Source organism: Maniola hyperantus, chromosome 21 (genome assembly GCF_902806685.2).
Source record: "Maniola hyperantus chromosome 21, iAphHyp1.2, whole genome shotgun sequence".
Lineage (NCBI taxonomy): Eukaryota > Metazoa > Arthropoda > Insecta > Lepidoptera > Nymphalidae > Maniola > Maniola hyperantus.
Window position 1 is genome coordinate 7,182,205 of NC_048556.1, and position 17,536 is coordinate 7,199,740.

Sequence of the window (17,536 nt, forward strand, 5' to 3'; positions counted from 1 at the left end):
GGTATAGTTAAAGACCTGGAGAGTGACATAGGTTGCTTTTTATCCCGGAAAGTCAGAGTTCCCACGGGTATTTAAAAAACCTAAATCTATGTTGACGAAATCGCGGGCTAGTTTTAAATAAATGCTTTGATTTTGAGGGATTGTTTGACGAAATAGACACCCCCGACGACGTTGTGACTTATGCCTCACTGTGTATAAGACCCGCAAATTGCTAATGTGCGTGGACGCCATTTTAGTGACGTCAGCACTAGACCGAAGTGTCGAGCTGATGGTATATTTTATCAAATGACGTCAAAATGACGATGTTAATGAGACATGGTTCCAGCGCAATAACAATTTGCGGGACTTATATCACCAAAAATAGTTTCAAGCAGATTCAAGGACAACAAGTGTACATTCCGTCCCTATCAGTATCAATACCAGTCACACGGGATCGTCGCATTATCCACTTAACGAGTCAATAGTTGCAGCGGGTCGCGGGACTCTGTATCGGAGCGATATTGAGTTGCATCGGAACAATCAACTGACCTTGAATCTCTGAACATCCTCCATTGTGGCGGTCTTGCCGTCCGACACGCACGAGTGGAAGAACGACGGCGCTACCGACACGCCTAGGGCCTCTGATGTCATACCGGTGCCTATAAATTATTGGAAATGGGTTAGTGTTGCGTTGTGTAACTTTGTCTCTTGGTTTTACTAAGTACATTAGTTGCCTGTGACTTCCTCAAAATTCAAAATTCATTTGTTTCATGCCACGATTTCTACGTACGAGTAACAGACACCATGTTTTAAAACATGCTTGTTGCTTGTATTTAAGTAGTATGTTACACTACTCACATGGGTGCACAATTGCACATACACAAGCATTTCAACTTGTCGTCACTCTTTAAAATACGAATGTATGAGCTTTGCCAATCTGGAGATTCGTAATATGTTTGATTTCATGTAGGACAATTACCAGTTTGTCGTATGTTACGTCTGGAATTCTACAGCCTTTTGGGAAAGCAGAGTCCCGTAGTATTGTGATATTTCCGGGATAAAGATTAGCCTGGGAGCAAGTTGCCTCTAAGATTAGTTTAGTGATTGAGCTGTGGAAGGGTAACAGACAGCATTTCTAGCATAGAGCACTATGATTTTATAAGTGGAAAGTTTTGGGTTGAATTGCCGACTGAAAATTCGGGAGTTATAATTCACTTGCGTTGATAGATCAGTCAGTCAGTCACCTTATCTAAATATATAAAAGGAAAAGGCGACTGACTGACTGACTGATTGATCTATCAACGCACAGCTCAAACTACTGGACGGATCGGGCTGAAATTTGGCATGATAGCTATTATAACGTAGGCATCCGCTAAGAAAGGATTTTTGAAAATTCAACTCCTAAAGGGGTGAAATAGGGGTTTGAAATTTGTGTAGTCCACGCGGACGACGTCGCGAGCATAAGCAAGTCCTTTTATATATTTAGGTTTCGAAATGTTCTTGTAAAACCTTATCAGAGCTGAAATGTTACCGGCAATTTTAAATGAAACTCGAATTATCCAGGTAAATAACTCGAACATCAGTGAAATTGCAAGTAATTTGGCCACTTACGCAACCTAACCATATGCAGTAAGAATGATTGTTATTTATTATTCTTCGTATGAGGAAAATCCATAAACATTCTCGCGTGACCGCGGTTTCGCGTGTGAACAACTGATTGTTGGTATAATACTTTTCATGTTCCTGCTGTCTTGAATCATGTTTTAATAAATTTTTCAGTGGACTAGATTAGTTGAGTTAGCATAAAACTGATACAGTTCTTGCAATTCACGACGGCGAGTGAACTTTACTTGTGTGGTTACGTCGTTTACATGTGCATTCCGTAAGTGTGCGTGCATGTCGGACCAATCAGTCGCGAGCAAGCGCTCGCAAACGCACACATTTACTTTATTTACCTTACTGATACCGATACGACTTAAACATAAGCATGAGCCACTCGCCCTGGTAAAATGCAAGAACTGTACCTTGTCAATCTACTCGTAAACTATGGTTACTAATTACCGGGAAAAACAGTGAAAAATTAAAGCTTCAGCAAATCCCAAGTTTAGGCACCAAAATATTTTGAGCGCCTTTGAAGTTTCGTCAAGATTACTTACCAGGTTTTTGGAAGATTACGAGTATTGTTATTTTTATTAGTAGACTCACACTGTTCACCAAATCTTTAAAGCCTATGTTAAAGGCTGAAGCACTCTAGTCTAGAAGATGTTATTGCCTATTGTTGCAGGGGTCTGGTCTGATAAGACTACTAGGTAGATATAAAAAATGCATAAATATCTTTTTTTCGTATAATTAAACATCGAGTAAATGGTCATGAGGTCACCTGCTATTAAATGTAGGTATACCATGAACATGTTGCCGGCTTTTCATGAATTTGTTGATCCGCCCCATAATAACCCCATGTTGAAAACTGATAACACCGCCGAAGGGAGTTGGTTCCCCTATTTGCATGTGCGTGGAAATATTGAGCATTATTTTATTGTTTGGGATGAAAAAAATTACCTATAGTAGGTACACAGATCGAGATGGCAATCTCGACCTGTCGTATACCCCGCGCTATCCCGCACCGGGTTGAAGCGGGGCCTGTGCGGGTGTGCGGGGTATCCCCACCACAATTGCCATCTCGAACTATCACGCACTATAGTTATAGCGCCTGCATCGACAAACTCTCGTGTATTTTGCCGTAGATAACGATCGACTGTCATTCAGTTGTGTAAGGCTATAAAAGCCCACAGTATTTTCACACTAGATAACTCCACGATGTAGATGCACGCTCCATTAACTATGTCATTCAATCCCCCTATTCACTCGCTCGCCATTGGATGGCATTTCGTTTGAAATGTCGCTTATTGTTACATAAACGGCGGGTTTAATTCAATAAACCGAGGAAGGTTTATTGAATTTAAAACGATAATGCACGCAAGTGAAACGGTAAACATGCAGCATTTTCAGGCCAAGATAAACACAATGTACGGGAAAATAAAACTATAGTTACTTGAAGCTTAGATATTAAGAAATTAATGCATACAGCTTATAAATGTCTAGTTAACAAATTAGTTAATTCTATATATTATAAGAACTAGATGATGCACGCGACATCGTCCGCGTAGATTTAGGTTTTTTAAAATCCCGTGGAAACTCTTTGATTTTCCGGGACAAAAAGTAGCCTATGTCCAACCCCGGGATGTACCTAAGCTAACTCTGTACCAATCATCAAAATGGGTCAAACTGTTGGGCCGTGAAAAGCTAGCAGACAGACACAGTTTCGCATTTATAATATTAGTATGGAACACAGACATATATTGTACCTACGGCACTATGTCTGTGGTATGGAAGTATGGATAGTATGGATGACGATGCGAACAATTCCCTTTCGCCTTCCGTTTTACCGTCACTTATGAAATATCACCATCATCATCCCTACCGATCACCGGCTCACTACTGAGCACGGGTCTCCTCTCAGAATGAGAAGGGTTTGGCCACACTTAATACACAACACTGAATGATATTGAATTGCTTAAAACGCATATAATTTTCGAAAAGTTAGTGGTGCGTGCCGTCTCTTCATTTCGAATCTTATCCTTCAGGGAGAGTCCTATAACATAACCTCCTCCATAGCTCGCTGAGCGACTTTAAAGCGGTAGATCTAAGTTTCTATCTCTGCGCTCCAAGTCCTTTGTCATGTCCACGTTTTAGCGCCTTAAGTGAGGACGGGAAGGACACACTAATTAAAGACTAGTCTTCAGGCACGATATGGGTACTGAAATAGATTTGAAATAGGATCATATCCCAAGAGATTTTTTGCATGTATTCATAGCATTTCGTCTAACCGTGACATAATAAATTTGACGCAAACGAAAATAGTTTTTCCGAGAGCCGCTTAACATATCCGCTATTGATAATAACCGCCTATTAACTATAACAACATCCTGTACATTGAATAGATACTTACAGCTACATAAAAAAAATTATATAGTTTATTTTCAGAATTGGCGATGTTGCGATCTCCCTGCTGTTCCTGCTGTTGCTGACGAAACTGTCATGAAATTAAAATTATCATAGTGATAGCATATCTATGAAAACTATCCAATTTTGAGTTTTGAATTGTACTCGAAAATCCATCATCATACGCAATCAAAGAATTGTCACAGCCTCAGAAACTGTTATGATAAAAATAAAGCTACATATATTATCATTAATAATGCGATCTTTATACCGATCTAGTTCAACTAAAACTAGGTACAATGACTCTAATACAAAAAGACAATAGAAACTAAATAGGTAAACGTAACTTAACGAATAGCTAATTAATATGGAATTGTTCACTGAATTGTACACACCAAATAAAGTAACAGGCGGTATGAAATAAAAAAAAAACGGTCAAGTGCGAGTCGGACTCGCACACGAAGGGTTCCATATCATCGAACAAGATAATATAACACTATACTAATTTTAAAAAATACCTTGCATGGCGGCCATTTTGAATTTTGCCATCTTGGTTTGGCAATAGAATACACACTCTGTGAAAATTTCAATTCTCTACCTATTACGGTTCATGAGAGACAGACGACCGGACAGCTGAGGCTTAGTAATTAGGTCCCGTTGTTCAGATCCGGGTACGGAACCCTAAAAAGAATTGTGGCATACCCACGCAATAGATGAACTAATTAAAATATTTCGTTTGGCAATAGGACATCAAGTGGATTGACCCATAAATATGTAAGAACATCCGGTTTCTGTCACTAATTAGCGGTGCAATCTCGGATTTCATTTGATTTCTAATTATAATTTTTTACAGCTTCAATACTTTTAATCCTGCGACTGTAATGTATTCAACGCTCTTCTTACAAGTTGCAACACAAGGAACAACGTAGTCATTGACGCGAAACGCACGTAGAAGCCGCGCGCCTGCAGTCGCACTCGCATCGACGTCTTTGCCTCGTCGATCAGGGGGAACTGTGACATACGGCAAATCCAATTGCTCTTGGTTACAACTTACAATATTTTATCTCGTACAAAACTGTCATATTGACACCAACCACACCACAGTGCGTGTTGCCAGTGATGACATATGGATCCGAGACATGGTCGCTAACTATGGGCCTCATAAGAAAGCTCAGAGTCACTCAGCGGGCGATGGAGAGAGCTATGCTTGGAGTTTCTTTACGTGATCAAATCAGAAATAAGGAGATCCGTAGGAGAACTAAAGGAACCGACATAGCTCAACGGGTCGCGAAGCTGAAGTGGCAATGGGCAGGGCACATAGTTCGTACAACCCATAGACGTTGGGTTCCCAAGGTGCTAAAATGGCGATCTTTGCACCGGAAGATGCAGTTTGTTCATAAGAAAATTCACACGACCTTTAACCTAAAAGTATTTATTTGTACCTACTACTGATATCATCGTAATCGACGTATATCAAAGCTATCGTGAGATAGTAGGTATTGATTACTAAAAAAAATCGTAAAAAGTAAGAAGATAGAGAAAACAGCATACAAACACTACAGGGGGCTTTATGGTCCGAAATAGGCCAAACGGGGCATTAGCAGCCAACTCGCAACTAGAGATTATTTAATTGCACAACGCATGCTAAGTGTAACGACACACTAGGATCATGATACGCGATTTTATTTCAAGTAATTTTAGGTAGGTATGCGATAACCTTGGTATACGACGATAAGTTTTGTAGTCCACGAAGACGAATTGGGCAACCGTTTTGTCTGCCTGGATGTATGTAATCAATAAATAAAATAAAATATAAATAAACTATGGGTCTTATGAGAAAGCTCAGAGTCACTCAGCAGGCGATGGAAAAAGCTATGCTATGTAATCAAATCAGAAACGAGGAGATCCGTAACCAGAGCAACTGATATGGCTCAACGGGTAGCAAAGCTGAACTGTCACTAACTATGGGCTTCATAAGAAAACGCAGAGAAACGATATTGATGAAAACCTGACTGCAAAATACGCGACAGGTCGAAATACCAATCTTGCGGGTTACTTGCGGGTGTACGGGCCTTCCTCTTGCCTCATACCCCGATTGCCATCTCAACCTGTTGCGGACTATAGGTGCTTAGTTGCCGGAGTGAAGTGATCAGTCGAGCGATACAAATGGGCAACAAGATCTTATTGCCTAAGCTAAAGGTCACGCCACATTATTAAGTCACTGTTGTCCGATAAGTGCGCGTTAAAATGATAAGCCCAGATGCCCATACAGTGTTATGTGATATGTCAAAGGTCTGTCCATTTTTAATGATAATTGAATGTAACAAGCTAACAACCATTCAGATCCGGTTTTATACTGAGAAGCAGGAAAGCAAACTCGTCGGTCGCACTTTTTAGATTTTATATTTTAACTAGCTTATGCTCGCGACTTCGCCCGCTTGGACTACACAAATTTCAAACCTCTATTTCACCCCTTTAGGGGTTGAATTTTCAAAAATCCTTTCTGATGCCTACGTCATAATAGCTATCTGCATGCCAAATTTCAACCCAATCCGTTTAGTATTTTGAGCTATGCGTTGATAGATCAGTCAGTCAGTCGCTCATCTTTTCCTTTTATATATTTAGACTTACAAAGAAAGAAATTCAGAACTTCCCTCATTTCTCATGGAACATAATATGAAAGACAGTAAGTATTTTCAATAGGGGTAGGTAATATGCAAACTTATTTGCAAAAAAATAATCTTGAAATATCAGTCGCGTATCGTCCATTTGGTGTGTCGTTACACTTATGTTGTACAGTTGCATCATTAACGGGCTATTCTACACCTACGCGGGTTAATTGGCAAAGTTAGTCTCATTATTTTCATGTTCGACGAGCTCATGGAATGCATAGTTTTTCTGTAAGCGCATACAGCACGCGAATGAAATTGAGCGGCGCGAGAATATCGACATATTGCAGTTTTTTTTTCGATGTTTGAAAATTTAATCGTTTTTTTTTCAGCGATATTTGAAAACTAACGATGAATTATTAAAATAGTTATGACTTATGATTGACAAGAACTATGGTCGTTTACGCTTTTCTCCCGGTATTACGCACTTTTAATCGATTATTATTTATTTAGACTTGCAGTTTGCAGCAATTTAATGATTGTGATTACAAGCTGCGATGGAAATGCGTAATCTGGAATAAAACCTTTTTATAGAGCCATAGAGTATTTTTCTTTTCCCAGAAGATATTTTTTGAAAAATTCAACAAACCAATCAAACTCACTCAGAGTCACTCAGCAGGCAATGGAGAGAGCCATACTCGGAGTTTGTTTACGTGATGAAAAGTACAAGAGTAACCGATACACAATTCAACAAGTCGCCAAGCTGAAGAGTACTGATAGACGTTAGGGTCCCACAGTTCTGAAATAGCGAACTTACATAGGATAGGCAGGCCACCCCGCTAGGTGGACAAAGGACATCAAAATGAGTCACAAAGAGCTGCTAGATGCAGGCGGTCAAAACTGTGGCTTGTGGGAAGAAGTTATGTGCAGCACTGGACGTCTATCGGTTGACGAGGATGGACGTGATAATTTTATCATGCGAAACACAAACGTCTGCGCTCCGCTCTGAACTGTTTTGCTTCAGTAGAAACGCACAAAGCCTAAATGGACAAAGCGCGACACGCTGTAAGCGGAATCTATACCTATTGAACTGAAAATAGAGGTGCAGGAATTGCATTAAGCACGTCACACTGCTGAGCGCGACAGCAACGGGCGTGACGTCAGAGACTGAGCTACTATGCGCTTATTACTTCTAAAAGGGGCATTGGGCACCCATTAGGCACCTTTCTGTTTGCTCAAGCCTCTCCTTTGGACAACTTACCAGCTTTGTCAGCGTTGGAAGCCATCACCCGGAACGTCCCGAAGAGTAGCACCAGTAACTTCTGCGTACACACTGGCAACGCCAACAGAAGCCTGCGAACAAAATAAACGTTATTTCGTTGAGATTGCAGTGTACCACTTTTTATAACTTATTTGGCTTTGTTAAAGCTTTCAAACTACAGGATACCGTATACGTTATACCGTAGTGTGTAATAAGCTTAAGGTTAATGTATAGGCTTAAGGCAAACAACTTGTTTTGTATTGTAACTTAGATATGTATTTACATATTTACTAACAGAGCAATGCCTAGAATTTCAGATACTTTGAACAATTAGGATCTAATTTTTAAAAACTTTTTTTTGGAGAGTGACTAGTTTTATTCATGACTTGTATTACTTTATCAATTACTGTCATAATCTGTTTTGTGTCCAATAAATAAATTAAAAAAAAAAAAAAAAACTCAATTTTGACACCTCAATTTTTTCTAATAGATACTTGACTTATTTTAAACAGGTATGCGATGCCGATATGCCCCATGCAAAAGGTATTATCTAAAAAACTAAACAGGACAAAGTGCCAGAAGATCGATATTGTAGAACGTGATTATCTGCATAATCTTATACTTTGTATTGGAAACATCCTTTTTGAACTTGACTATGTAAATAACTGATTGACTGATTGATACATCGGCGATCCAATTTACCTATCAATCCGCTATTACATAGCCTAAGAATAAGATGAATCACAGTCATTGAATTTTGGTCTCGAATCGTGATATGAATTGACTGTGTAGCGTACGGGCGTCTTAAAACTGTACTGTTTGTATTGTTAATTTACGACAAAATCAGCTCAAAGCGGCAAAATATAATACGATCGTTACGACCTACTTTATAGGGAAAATTAAAAGATAGACACAACATAAACAAGGGGGCGACGACCTGACGCCATCAAAAACCCACACAAAATTACGTTAGATGAGACAAATAACATTATAATTGGATAATGGAGTCATATCTCAAATCAACGACGCCACAAACGCAAAAAGAAAAAATTACAAGAGAATAAATAATAATAATTGTTCTCGTCAGAAAAAATACTAATAAATGTTTAGAATTTTTCAGAATAATTATTTACAGACTTTCCAAGGTTTTAAATCTTCTTGTCATACTATGATTTTGAGTTTGAGTTTGATTTGTTGTAGACATTTATTTTAGAGAATAAGAGAAATTTTAGGATTTTGTAAGGCATTTATTTGATTTGGAAAATTGCATTACTGTTTACCTACACGGAATAATTCAGAGAATCATGACCATTATCAACGTACACATAATAACATCAGCGAAAACAATGGTAGATCTTATCAAATCAGAAACTTTAATGCAAGATAAAGAATAGGGTTGCAAGTTGCAACTTGCAATCGTTGCAACTAGCAGTTATCCGCGACTTGGTTCGCGTTATCATGATCACATCGCGGGCCAACACTGAATACGGGTCTCCTCTCAGAATGAGAAATGTTTAGATCATAGTCTGCCACGCTAGCCCAGTACGCGGATTGGCAGACTTCATACACCTTTGAGAATATTGTCGCGACGAACGTCGCGAAATAGTTAATTGTACAAAATATAAATAGTAATCATCGTAAAATTAAATCATCCAATTATAATATCTAATTACAATAACGAGCAAAACGAGATTAGAAGGAGAGGAATCCAGAGCCGGACGCTTAAAATACTATGGTAAGTTGTCTGTGACTTTACTCTGTGGGTCTAATGGTCTACACTTGAAACGCGACGCCGACTGTCTGTGGTCGAAGCCTCGAACCACGGCGCCCACCATTTTGTTAACTGACTGGATCCGAGCACGGCAGCCTCGCCTCAAAGCACGCCTGCCGTCATCAGTTCGGTGCCTCGCATCCTGTATTATTACTCGTAAGTGGCTAACTATAAGTAACTATATTTGATTGCTATTAATTGTGTGCATAAGGAACGTTTCCATGTAGCCAACGTCGAGAGTCGTAAGGGCCCTTTATTGGCAGGCCTTAGTCGGAATAGTAAATCGTCAGCGTCGGGAGCCATTGGGACCCTTGTTGGCAGGACTTGGCTGGGAGAAAGTAATCCGTCAGTATCGAGAGTCGTAGGGGCCCTCGGGTGGCAGGCCTTAGCGTCGAACCGCTAACTCTCGATACAGATGACGAGACCAGCTAGCTCTCGACGTCAGTGACGACCCCGGCTAACTCTCGGCGTAAGTAGCAAGCAAAGGTGTGGCACTTTGAGCCGGCACGAATAGCCAGTTACCTGACCGAAACGCGGTAGGTCAATGGGACCCAATTATAATCCTAATGGCTGGGCTAATGATGGAACCGTTCCTCCTTTAATTTAGCGCTAGTCAGCACTGGTCTTCCCCGCTTAGCGGCGAGGAAGACAGTAGCCCCGGCAGATTTCGTCTAGGCGAAATCTGCCCGTCCCATATATGTATTACAGAGTGCGAGGCAGTGGATTCTGTCCTATGCGACGGGGAGGAAGGCCGCTTCCTCGCCCGTCGCCTCAGTGCCGCGGAGACGGCGCATTAACCTGGTGTCGCACGCGCAAGCAGACTGCGCATCGAGCAAGGGTGAGTGCATAATCAAACATTCACAAACTAGCCTTCGTGACGTCTCTGGTTTCAACCCTCAAACCCGGGCGGCAAGCCGAGTCTAACTAAGCATAAACAGGAGGCGCCACGACATGGTGGAGATGCTGAGGATCTGATAAATCAGTAAATGAGCTTTCAGCAAAAAATGCTAAAAGAAAGAGGGTTGTCAAATAAGTTGTGAATGTTATTATGCACTGACCTAAATCAGACATGTCTCGACAAGTCTCGACACGTATAGAGCGGCAAAGACCATTAGACCTTAATAGGTTATTTTCATGTCTTGTTTTCTCGTAGCTATGTGATTTGTTCTGAATATGATTATTCTTAAGCGTGAATGACCTACCTACCTACACATGAAAATTATTTTTCCTACTATTGAGTTTTGATACCTACCTACAGGTGATGAATAATTCTACTTATAACTAACACTTTAAACTCTAATACCTACTTTAAATAAGCAAAGTTATGTTGCATTTCACTGATGATTTTAACGTTTTCTTAGACAGTTTTAATATAAATACCTACAATACATTGTAGTGAATAGTGACAAATGTTCAATGTTTAATTTAATAAAGGATAGGTACCTACCTAATGTAAAGAATAAAGGAGGATGCTGTGCGCATAGTCCTATAATAGAATAAAGGAAACCGAAAATTAAGAATAACCTCATTCTCTGTTAAAGTCTAATTGTAAAGATGCGACGGTATTACCAATGTTCTGAATTATTATATTCACAATAAAGTGACACTGTTACTGCAGTTTAGTGGAATAATTATTATAATTATGTTGATCCATGTGGGACTAAATCAATTAAAATAAAAGTTTGAGCTCGCATGAACTTTCTGACAAATTAAGATTATTGTAATATCATATTCAACTGAGACTTAAAGATGAGTCAATTTCAAAAGTGTTTAGGGTTCCGCACCTAGTAAGAAAGAAAATCAATTCTAAAGGTTATCGTTTCTTGTATAACAGTTATAAATGTGAAAAAACCCTTGGTTTCGGTGCGCAAGAAATTCTTTTTTTTTTCACAAATTTTATGAATGAAACAGTGAAGTGATATGGACATTAACAATAAACGATAGGTACCTAGAGCAGTCACCTGCGATAGTACACTGACCTTTGCCGGTGCATTCACACTGGACTTGCTAGAACGGTTAAATAGTTACACACACATACCTACCCGACTTGAGATTGCTATGATCATACAATTTTGATACGAAGGGGTCAATCATTGAATGCTTATACTGAATGGTCACACAGTGTGTGTGCCCACGCATACCTAGTAACTGAGATGATTAAATACTAAAATTGAGACCCGGTTTAGCAATGCGAACCTTAGGCATGAAATAAAAGCCAGTAGAATGTACAGAGATTTAAGAATATTTGTAGAAGTTTATTGAATAGAGGTATAATGCTACTCTATTTTACTACATTCTATATCTTGTTGCAAGGGTAGGCATAACCCTTCTAGCATGTTAGTGGAATTGTGTACACATCTGTGGGCAGATGACTGACAATTATTGATAAGGTCGTTGTCACACTATGACGACAGGGCCGGACTATGAAATTGATTTATGATAAAGTCGGTTACTTACTTTATCCGCGATACTAATTAATTTCATTCTACAACAACAACGGTACAAAATTATTTCGTTATAACTAGTCGTTGAAATTTATTTGATAAATTATTTGATGAATATATGAGATTTATAGAACAAGGGTCACCATGAATATTCAAACCATAGGACATTGATGTAACACAACAACTAAATAGAAGTTTTAAATGAACTTTAAAGTGAAATAAATGAAAGATGAACGATCATTTGAAAAATAGATCTACGATACTGACACAGATAAATAAAATTAAAAAAAAAAAAAATTTTTTTTTTTGTTTTGGCCAATCCGCTTCCTTTCTTTTTCTCTCGCTTTTCTCCTAAGCGGTGCTATTTCATTTATAGAGAGACGAGCCACGAAGTTCCCGGTCACATTGAAAACATAAACTAATAATCTAAAAAACCTTAAACCACTAACCCGTTTAAATGAAACTTTTATCTACTAATATTTCGAACATACCGACAAGATGGATCAAAGTCTCTTGGTGATGTTGCACTCAATGAAAACAAAATTACAAAATTTATCAACCAACGCATCTCAAATAATAGAAACTCTTGATGATCCAACCACTCAATCCCCAACGATCATACAAGAAGCAGAAATTATTTCTTCGAAATTACAAACTTTGTTAAATAGATTGAGCTCCGAATTGACCAACTACTTTCGATTAAGCAACGATCCTACGCCTGATGACATATCCGAGATATCTACAGTACAATTAGAAGCAGAAGATATATTGTGCGAACTTAAAGTCAAAATCAAAGAAAAAATTAAAGTAATTGAACGTGAAAATCAAGTCAACAGGGACACGAATCCGAATCCTATTTACGAAATGAAAATCGAAATGAGTACTAAATCCATCGAGGAGATAAGGAAATGCCTCGAAGTCATTATCACGGCTAGGGAAGACGCAGAGAGAGTTATCCAGGGAAAATCTGAAGACAATTACACTACCCAATCTCTACACGCGAATGCATCCGACGACAATAATATGAAATTAAAATCCAAAGGGCCAACAAGTAAAGAAATGTCCACAAAGAAACAAGATAAAAATCGGGGACTATTTCAAGGTCGTCAGGGAAGTTTTAGGAAACAATTCAAAAGAAAATGGGAAGAGCCAGTAGGAAACCAAGAAAGGCAACACGAAAAGAAAAGAAAACTTCACTGCATCTTCTGTCAGGAGAACCATTTTAACGATCAATGCAAAGCCTTTACAACGTTACGAGAAAGGAAAAATAAATTAATTAACCGATGCTACGCATGTCTTCGCATAGGACATACCGTAAAGATATGTGAGAGAAAAATAAAATGTGCACACTGTAACGAGATTGGATCTCACAATCGGGCACTTTGTCCTAAAAATCTACAAAAGGAGAGTGAAACAACTAATAAATAAATAAAAATAATAAATAAGAATGTAAATAATAAATAAGAATAATAATAATAAATGATTATATAAATAATAAGAATACAAACGAATCAACTAATAATTTAATGCAATTAGATACCAAGGATACTACGATACTTCAAACAGCAGTTGTGAACGCGAAATCTGAAAAGGAAGAACATCCTGTTCATTACTTGCATCATTGTGTCCATCAGAAGGAGAAAACCATCAGAATTATATACCGACTCCAAAAAAGCGTTTAAACAAATGTCTATGAACTTAAGGGAGTGGAGTTCTAATTCTTATGAATTTATGACACAAATCCCAGACTCGTCAAAGGAAATCCGTGTTAAGATATTAGGACTTGATTGGGATTTAAAGGAAGATCTACTTCAATTGAGATACAAGATCGACTCTAATGCGAACAATAAACGGGAAGTATTGAGAGTGATCGCTTCAATCTACGACCCTTGCGGATTTGTCGCACCACATATTCTACCTGCTAAATTATTTCTGCAAGAGCTTTGGAAAACCAAAATTAAATGGGACACCACCTTTTCAAAACAGATGAAGGAAGAGTGGTCGACAATACGTGAACAACTAGACAAGATTAAAGAAATATCAATACCCAGATGTTATATGGCGAATGCTCAAAATAACGATGTTCAATTGCATTGCTTTACCGACGCGTCTCTTAAAGCTTATGCAGCTACTGTATATATAGTGAATGAGAACAAGATCAGTTTCGTCATTGGAAAATCTAGACTTGTACCTATAAAGGATCAGGATAATTTGAAAATTCCTCGATTAGAATTACTCGGAGTATTAATTGGAAGTCGTCTTATAAAATTTATTCGGAACTTTCTTTCTGCAAAAGTAACACATAAATTTCTTTGGACCGATAGCCAAATTGTAATCGGATGGTGCAAGTCTTCTAAACTTTTACCACCATTCGTAGCAAGGAGAATCCAAGAAATTAAACGAAATAAAGAATTGATCATAAGATATGTTCCCTTAGAGCTAAATGCGGCAGATGTAGCAACAAAACCTTACAGCACTTGTGAAGAGAAAGCGAAATAGTTAGCTGGACCTCAATATTTGTTACAAGCATCTGATACATTGCCACAAAGGGCAACGAATAGTGATCCCTTTTTGTTTCGGGAGGCTCTTCCGAATGATAGTGAAGATGAGGAAGTTGAAATTAATGAAACTATTTCTGTAATATAGAATAAACGAAAAGGAACAAGAACATTATAAAAACACTGTCTTAAGGATCACGAACTATCTACAGTAATGAAGGAAATTGAAGCCGTGGTAAATACACGTCCACTCACCCATATAGATGCCGAGCTGGATCATATATTGAAACCAGCTGATTTCTTGGCTGTAGGAAAATGTATAACAGTAGAGACTACCCGGAAGGAACCTTTAGCAGAAGGAACCGTTACAAAAAGGTAACTAGTTAAAGGTTGGAAAAGAGCTCTTAAAATCCAGGAAGAATTTAGAGAAATGTTTTCTAATCGTTACCTTCTCAGCCTTCGAGAAAGATACCAGCATTCACATAGGGATCCAAGAGTCACTTCGAAATTAGAACCTCAAGAAGGACAAATAGTCCAGATAAAGGGGGAACATCCCAATCGGGAAAGCTGGCGAGTTGGGAAAATAACAAAACTTATGAAGGGGAAGGATGGATTTAGCAGAACAGCGAAAGTAAAAGTAGATAATAGCGAATATATTAGATCCATTTCACACTTATATCCACTGGAAATGGACGAACAAGAAGCTCACGCTCTAGCTGACAAACCTAGACCAAGTTACAACTATATACCTTCCGAACGCATAACAAGAGAAGTGCACGAAGAAACCACTGGAGAAACCAGTGAGATACGTAGTGGTGAAATCGATACACCTGAAAAGGAAAATGATCACACCATACAAGACCATAATGAGACGATGTTAGAGGATCAACTTCTGCCAGAGGAGATTACTAACGAAAACGAAGTAGACCTTTCTTCCGAGGAGCCAAGACCCAAGAGAGAAGCGGCTGTCAGGGCCCTCGAGAAGATTAAGGAATGGACGCAGAATCTTATCGTCTTATTGTAACTTCCGTTGTTGGGGAGTGTCGCGACGAACGTCGCGAAATAGTTAATTGTACAAAATATAAATAGTAATCATCGTAAAATTAAATCATCCAATTATAATATCTAATTACAATAACGAGCAAAACGAGATTAGAAGGAGAGGAATCCAGAGCCGGACGCTTAAAATACTATGGTAAGTTGTCTGTGACTTTACTCTGTGGGTCTAATGGTCTACACTTGAAACGCGACGCCGACTGTCTGTGGTCGAAGCCTCGAACCACGGCGCCCACCATTTTGTTAACTGACTGGATCCGAGCACGGCAGCCTCGCCTCAAAGCACGCCTGCCGTCATCAGTTCGGTGCCTCGCATCCTGTATTATTACTCGTAAGTGGCTAACTATAAGTAACTATATTTGATTGCTATTAATTGTGTGCATAAGGAACGTTTCCATGTAGCCAACGTCGAGAGTCGTAAGGGCCCTTTATTGGCAGGCCTTAGTCGGAATAGTAAATCGTCAGCGTCGGGAGCCATTGGGACCCTTGTTGGCAGGACTTGGCTGGGAGAAAGTAATCCGTCAGTATCGAGAGTCGTAGGGGCCCTCGGGTGGCAGGCCTTAGCGTCGAACCGCTAACTCTCGATACAGATGACGAGACCAGCTAGCTCTCGACGTCAGTGACGACCCCGGCTAACTCTCGGCGTAAGTAGCAAGCAAAGGTGTGGCACTTTGAGCCGGCACGAATAGCCAGTTACCTGACCGAAACGCGGTAGGTCAATGGGACCCAATTATAATCCTAATGGCTGGGCTAATGATGGAACCGTTCCTCCTTTAATTTAGCGCTAGTCAGCACTGGTCTTCCCCGCTTAGCGGCGAGGAAGACAGTAGCCCCGGCAGATTTCGTCTAGGCGAAATCTGCCCGTCCCATATATGTATTACAGAGTGCGAGGCAGTGGATTCTGTCCTATGCGACGGGGAGGAAGGCCGCTTCCTCGCCCGTCGCCTCAGTGCCGCGGAGACGGCGCATTAACCTGGTGTCGCACGCGCAAGCAGACTGCGCATCGAGCAAGGGTGAGTGCATAATCAAACATTCACAAACTAGCCTTCGTGACGTCTCTGGTTTCAACCCTCAAACCCGGGCGGCAAGCCGAGTCTAACTAAGCATAAACAGGAGGCGCCACGACAAATATTATGGGGAACTCTTAGTCATGCAAGTTGCCTCACGATGTTTTTCTTCACTGTTAAAGCAAGTGATATTTAATTGCTTAAAACGTACATAACTCTGAAAAGTTAGAGGTGCTTGCCTCGTAATTACCCTGACCGATGTTGTGCCACTGTTATTTGAAAAGTAAGTGAATACTAAAATCATAGACCGAGATTTAGAGCGTACTTAGACTCGCTCAGACTTCAGTGTATGACATAAATCTGTCTCATTTTAATCTAAGTAATCTCGAAATAAAATGGCTGGGGGCCCAAGGTGCTGGAATGGCGACCTGGCACCGGAAAGCGCAGCGTTGGAAGACCCCCCACAAGGTGGACGGACGACATCAGGCGAGGCCCAGAGAGCCGCTGGATTCAGGCGGCGCAAGACTGTGGCGTATATGAAAGTCCCTACAAGACAAGAGACCTATGCTCAGCAGTGGGCGTCTATCGGTTGATGATGATGATGAAAATCTGAGCAAAGCCAAAATGCGCTTCATAGATCGAGTCTTACAACCCTAGAGCGCAAAGTCATTAAAATTCAAGTAAGTAAACACTCATTGTTCTGCCCTGACACTGCGTGGATATGACGTGCAACACCATCTCCCATTGTGGCAGACAATGACCGAGCGCCATTGATGCATGCTTATTAAGTTTACGCAAAATATTACTTTTATTAACGTAAATACATTACAGTGAGACGACGCCCTTTGATGTTGTTTTTTTTTATTCTTTACTAAATAATGCCCCCGACTTCATCCGCGTGGATTTAGG

At 39.8% G+C, this 17,536-nt stretch overlaps 1 protein-coding gene and 2 long non-coding RNA genes across 7 annotated transcripts in view; 2 read left to right on the forward strand and 1 right to left on the reverse strand.

The window, feature by feature from the left end:
* The window catches only part of RhoGAP71E (Rho GTPase activating protein at 71E), a 53,024-nt gene that overhangs the window by 31,577 nt on the left and 3,911 nt on the right, over positions 1–17,536 (reverse strand). For all 5 annotated transcript variants that reach the window (XR_011237954.1, XM_069505647.1, XM_034979880.2 and 2 more), the window contains 2 exons: positions 7,852–7,943; positions 529–638 (listed from right to left, as the gene is read on the reverse strand). Coding sequence is in view for 4 of the 5 variants with exons in the window: in XM_069505647.1 (XP_069361748.1) it covers positions 529–638; positions 7,852–7,943 (202 nt within the window). In the remaining variant the exon portion in view is untranslated. The remainder of the gene's footprint in view (positions 1–528; positions 639–7,851; positions 7,944–17,536) is intronic.
* Positions 9,440–10,460, forward strand: LOC138403793 (uncharacterized). Its single transcript, XR_011237956.1, has 2 exons — positions 9,440–9,778; positions 10,331–10,460. It is a non-coding gene; the product is annotated as an uncharacterized lncRNA (long non-coding RNA).
* On the forward strand, positions 14,324–16,633 carry LOC138403792 (uncharacterized). The gene is made up of 2 exons (XR_011237955.1): positions 14,324–15,951; positions 16,504–16,633. It is a non-coding gene; the product is annotated as an uncharacterized lncRNA (long non-coding RNA).